A 6,000-nucleotide genomic window follows, 5' to 3' on the forward strand; every position below is an offset into this window, starting at 1 on the left:
CTAATTTAGCACTCCTTCAGCTATAGATTTTGCACTGTTTATATTTCGTTTTTTTTTTTTTTTTTTTTAACGTTCTGTCATGCTTAGCTAAGCACTTAATGGGTGTCGTATGGTTTTTGTTAGAAATAAGGAGGCCTAATTAAGATATTTATTTGGTGTTTCCTCACAAATGAAATTTGTCAGAGAAGATGAAGACAGTGACATCCGAAGCGCATCACGAAAAAGTGGCAGCTTGGCACGTGAATAAGCCGCATACCGAAATGATTCACGCGATCTCTGTGGGTGACCTCTTTGTCTCGCCTGGGTTCAAAACTAACATGCGGCGAGATTTTTTTTTTTTTTTCATGCGGTTGCTGGAAGCAGGCTTCAAAGCCACCGTGGCGAAATAATAGGCCACTGCTAGCAATGTCTCTGCGTTAAAACACATTGAGAGCGGTTGAGACCGCTCGGGTGCCATAATATTCAGAGTTGTCCGCGTTTATCTTGAAGCTTACACGTTAGCGATTGTTTCAGTAGCAGCCATGACTTACACGCGTACGGAAGGTGTTTCTACAGGGAAGAACACGTGTAGAAAGCAAACCATTGAACCTGGCCCCTAAGGATGCGACGGGCGCTCGAGAAAAACGTGTCATTTACACGAGCACTGGAAAATTGTGCTACTATTTAGTGCACGGAAGCGCTGTATAATGCCTCCTAAAGACCTTAGCATAGCGTGTGCCTTTACGCGTTGTAAACCCACTGAACTCACGGGCGTGGCGAAGTATGTGGCCGGCACGTAGATGTCCAGATGTAGGCAGTCCTCCTCACCGACGATACTTTCAGAGGGGAAGCTCGCCCACTGAAGACAGCGCCGGCTCACCGGTCGATGGCTGTCATACGATGAGGACTGGTCGATGGGCTCGGGACGCTGCGTAAACGAACGAGGAGAATCTCGTTGCAAGAATATACTGTGTGTACCTTGGCCTCAACACAGCGCCTAAGTACATCCTGCTACCACGCACTGAACAATAGGATATGTTGTATCAAACAAACAAAAATTGCCGACGATTGCGTTACTTCCTAATGCGAAATTTGAGCAACAGCTGTTTCAGCTTTTCGATAGATTGAGGCAAAAAATTCGAGCAAGACATGTATGTACAATTACAAAGAACCTCAAGACATGTATGTACAATTACAAAGAACCTTTTATTTTTCACAGATATTTCTTCTTGAAGGAATATTGTAATTTTCGTAGAAATGTCGTGACCACTCGAAACGTGTTTAGCATGCTTTTGACAGCCCTCGTGACAGCAACACGCCTACGCAGGACCTTGAGCGGCCATAAACGAAGCAGTGGGCTCTTTACTTTCTTTACAAGCGTTGCTCGGAGCTCAGCCGGAGTGTATGATAACAAAGGACGGTGAGGTAAAGCAGTGGAAGTCAGACTCTAAGCGATACGAAACATCTCACAACAGCGAGCACGCGCAGAGGTCGCTGAAAACACGAGCAGGGCTGCATCCTTTCTTTGCAAGACTTTAGACAACTGTTTTCGCTCAATGCGAAAACATTCTTCTCTTTTTACTCTCCTGCATCATGTTTGCAATGAAGAATAAAAAATTCAACTATGGTATTATGCATATGACTTGCGCCTACATAAACGAAATCATTAGTCGTGTGCAGTGCGGAGAGAGTAAGAAAAACAATTCCTTTTTAATTAAACATAGAGGTTGATCGAAGCGATTAAGCTGCTCGCCTAAAAAGTGTAAACGGAAAATTTTTATCTTTCGTGTCCATGAATGACCACCAATTGTTGCCGTCCTCTAAGCCTGAACACACAGAAATGATTTAGGAATATATATAAAGCGGCGTATATAGACCACTCGTAGCTCAGTTACAGCAAGCTCTTGTTAGGCATGCGAAGTCAAAATTTCCATTTCTTACTCTACGTCTATGCCTCGAGCATATATTTACCGCTTGTTGGCATTTGACGCACCGGGCGTGAAAGATCAAGACACTGCACAAGAATCCAGCAGGGTCTTACCCGAAGGCGACTTTACTCTGGCTTCCGCCAGCACCCTCCCTCTGCTGCCCTAGTACAGCTCTGTTTATAGGCACGTTTTAGTCATCCTGCACTCTTAGCTTCAGTCTTTGCGCTAGATTGAAAGCATTTTGTCTCACACTTTCGCTATAAGCCATTCAAAGTAGGCTGTTTTTTTTTTCTTTCTTTTTTTTTTCTTTTTTTTTTTTGCGGGGACACACGTGCTGCACCAGAAGTGTCAAAATGCAGTTTTGCGTTATGAATATTGTATGGCGAAAGCCAATTTTTACAGGACTGTTTTCGCTGACTTCATCGTCACCATAATCACCATCTCCTGTCATCATTATCGCTAACTGCAACGCCATTGTCATCGCTGTTATCATCCTCATCCTAGACACGGATTATTACGATCGGGTTCTCACAAGCCCAGACTGGAGTAGTGGTTTGCGAGCTCGGCTGAAATCGGTGGGATAGTTGTTCGATTCCCGGTGGAGAGGGGTAGTGTTCATAACTCTCAGCTCGTTTTGACATTGCCTGCGGACATTTCCGCAGCACATGAGCCCAGAAGGGCTTTCGTCTTAACAGAGATACCGCTGGTTCTCTTCCCTTTCAAATCATAAAAATTGAACTGAAAAAAAAAAGGAGAAAAAAAAACATTCCTATCAGCTGAAAAAAGCCGTTTTCGTCAAAATCTTGCTCTTTTCTTCGATTGCATAGAAAACATCTCTAGTTGCGTGTGCGTGTCTGCCATACAATCATAACGGAAGAAACGAGGCGGCAAAATTTACTAATGGGTTGAGTTCTGGGTATTAAAAGGACGCTCGTGGCGCTAGAGGCTCCGAAGTAAAGCGCCGTCACAATCAAATAATAGTTTACACTTTACAGTGCTTCAAATGAATTGTTTTTCTCTCATCTACTTTTATAACGCTATGGCATCAGCTTGCAATCAAGACCGCCACTTAAAACTCCAACTTTAAAGGGCACAGTTTTCGTATCCCCTAAATGTGGCATTGCGGTTCTCTTGCATTTAATAAAATGCACCTCCTTCTCACTCTCTGCACATGGCGGCGACTTTCGTTTATAAGTTCTCCTTTTGAATTCATAACCAGCAGCCACCGATGGAGGCTAGAGTTCAAGAACCGGCGCATGACTGCCATAGCTTAAGATAAGGCTCATGCGTGTACCCTTCCTATAATCGGACCTGGAACATTTCGGCACGCGACACGGGCCATTCAAGCAAGTCCTTGTGCGTGATAAGGGTCTGAGAAAACGGCACACTTACTTTAGCACAAGCGGGCGGCAGAAAGCGGGAGAGAATTGTCTTGTTCAATCATTAGCGGGTCCCCCCAGCGACAAATAAAAGAAAAGATAAGCGGTATCTTTGCGTGGACATTCGCACGCGCGTAGACTAAGTGAAAGTACCGCCGCAGCAGCCGCTGTAATCTACAAGCCCCCGCATTCTCTGAGAAGAACTTACGTAAGCATTCGCCACGGGGCCGCGCGTATCGCACTCAGATACGAATGCGTTAAGAGGGACCTCGAAGAGCTTACTTTGCGCAGATGCTAGCATCTTGTTTGAATAGAACTGTGCAGAAGGCTAGAATCGGTGACAGAAAATCGGAAGCCAAATCTATTATCGCGATCTGCAATTTTCCGTTATCCTATGATTGTTCCGCCCGTGTTATCCGGCTACCTGCAAAGCACTCGGAGAGGTAGCAACTGTGGGAACTGTTCTTGACGGGACGGCATCCGCGGAGGCACAACGTTTCACGACTGAAGTGGCTCGACGCCTGGATACAGCCTTTTATACATCAGCTATGTACGACACCTGGGCATCTATGCCCTGTCGGATAAAGCAAATAAAGGGCATCAATTGCGTCCCAGGGCCTCAGATTATCCATTTTATGGCTATACGCTTTTTTTTTTTTTGTATGCGTTGAAAGGTGTGACCGTAATAACGATGAAGATATAAGCTCACCTTGCTAAAATAATCACTTCTCGATAAGTGTGCAATGTACGGACACATGCAAGTGGCCACGAAATTATGTGGATGGGAAATCCGCATAAGCTGTTTTGAAAGAAGCAGAAGGTTTGATTTGTCTGGGCGACTGGCGCGAATGCATGTGGCGGCGTTTCCACCAATCCACCGCACCTGCACCGCCCAGTTGTTTTAGGAGCGCCGTGCTCGTGGTGAATTTTAATTCGGGTTATGCGAGCTCATGTAAGAATAAAAAGTGGAAAAACGCTCATAAAAACGTCTACGTGTCCATAGGGTCCTCTGACAGTCACCGAAAATTACTAAAGCTATCGCTGCTTTTTGTTGTTCTTGGGTCGAGCCTCTTTAATATAGACACTTTAGTTCCCGAGCAAAATTTGCGTCGATAAGGCGAGTCTTCCGTAGCAAAGAATCAAGCAGAAAAAAAAAAAAATCTTTGAACCCGCGCTTTGATGAAGGTCAGGTTTTCTGTGTTGGGGCGGTTAAATAAGTCTTAATTATATTTTTGGACTTGCAACTTCATTTCCTCGGACACCATTATGACTGAAATAATGTGGTGCAGTTTGACGCGTCTAGTGGTATATGATATATCTTAACGGCGTATCATGGATAAATGAGTTACATTCTATAACTGCCTACATACATGGCGTAAGCAATTCAGCTTTCTATTTTGCAGAAGCTGCAGAAAGAGTTTCCTTTACAGTAATTCATGTAACGGAAGCTGTGACGTGCGTCGGTTATGAAACTTCGCAGTGTAAAGCATGAAACCTCACAAGAAAAAGGTTTACATTTTTGATTTCGTCCCTCAACTGGCTAGCACTCAAAGGGCAGAAAAAGAAGTATGATTGTGAAGGAGGATTTTTTTCTCTCACCGGTATCCATATTAACGCGACAAAATTGCGTGGGCTCCAGTGGGCCTTTCCCCCTTGTCATTTGTCCGGACAGCGAGTTCTCATATTAACAAGACACAAGTACAGTCCATACAGGCGCATACAGGGGCGAATTGTCATCCATATTAACAGATCTCATATTAATGAGGCAAGACTGCACTAGGGCAGTGTAACGGTGCATTTTCTAAATCTTCAAAGAGCTTTCAGCTACAGCAAAGAAAAATAAGTTTACTTTCGCGAGCTTGCCCCATAAGAAAGTGATGTCTGCATGAGTCGTTTAACACTGTAAGCAATCTTTGCTTCTCGTATATTTTAGTGCCAAAAAGTTAGCAGAAATGGATGTGGTCATATTCACTACATGAGTCACGTCACACTAGCATGACTGCCAAAGAACAAACGAGTCACCAAATTATAAGCGGCGCGCTTATATCACTGACAGCTGACCACGCGGACCGACGCCGCCTGGTCTGGCAACTCCCAAGCCCCGCGCTGGTGCAATTCAAAACTCTGCCTCAAGGCTGAACTCGCCGCAGCTAGCAATGGTCCTCAACGCACGCTCTCCGAGTTGATAGCATTGAAGAAGAAGCTGTGATATAAGTTTGAGCAGAGCGCTCATGCAGACCTAAAAAAAAAAAAAAAAAAAAAAAAAAAAAAAAAAAAAAAAAAACTTTAAGCACACTCGCAGCAAAGAAAATGTTTTAGCGACAGATCACTAAGCGCTTCTAGCAATAGCTGAACGAAAATAAACTCGTTGAATTTCTTGGTTGATCTGTATGGGCTAGAACTCCACTGCGGGCTACAAGCAAGCCTGCAGTGCCGCGAACGGGTTCGAGCCCGTGACATCACACTCATAGCCACAGAGCCATGGTAGTAGTAGTTTCGTAAAACAGAGTATTTAGGAAGAATTCACGGCATGTAGTACCATCCGTGCCCCTAAATGTCTGCTTCATCAGGCTCCATTACATGAGACGCTAGATCTTCAAACTCCACCTATGTGGAAACTAATGAGGTAAAGTTATGTTAGATTAGGCTAGTTCCAATGAAACAAGCTTTCGTCCAAAGGGTCTTAGAAGCCAAGCTTCGCAATCCAGTAGTTT

General features: G+C 44.4%; 1 protein-coding gene across 1 annotated transcript in view; it reads right to left on the reverse strand.

The window, feature by feature from the left end:
• Positions 1–6,000, reverse strand: part of LOC146197842 (esterase 6-like) — a 33,395-nt gene that overhangs the window by 26,701 nt on the left and 694 nt on the right. Inside the window, exon 2 of the mRNA XM_084593091.1 lies at positions 749–907. Coding sequence (XP_084449217.1) covers positions 749–907 — 159 coding nt within the window. The remainder of the gene's footprint in view (positions 1–748; positions 908–6,000) is intronic.

The sequence above is a fragment of the Amblyomma maculatum genome, chromosome 2, assembly GCF_055883805.1.
Source record: "Amblyomma maculatum isolate TAMU_Amacu chromosome 2, ASM5588380v1, whole genome shotgun sequence".
Lineage (NCBI taxonomy): Eukaryota > Metazoa > Arthropoda > Arachnida > Ixodida > Ixodidae > Amblyomma > Amblyomma maculatum.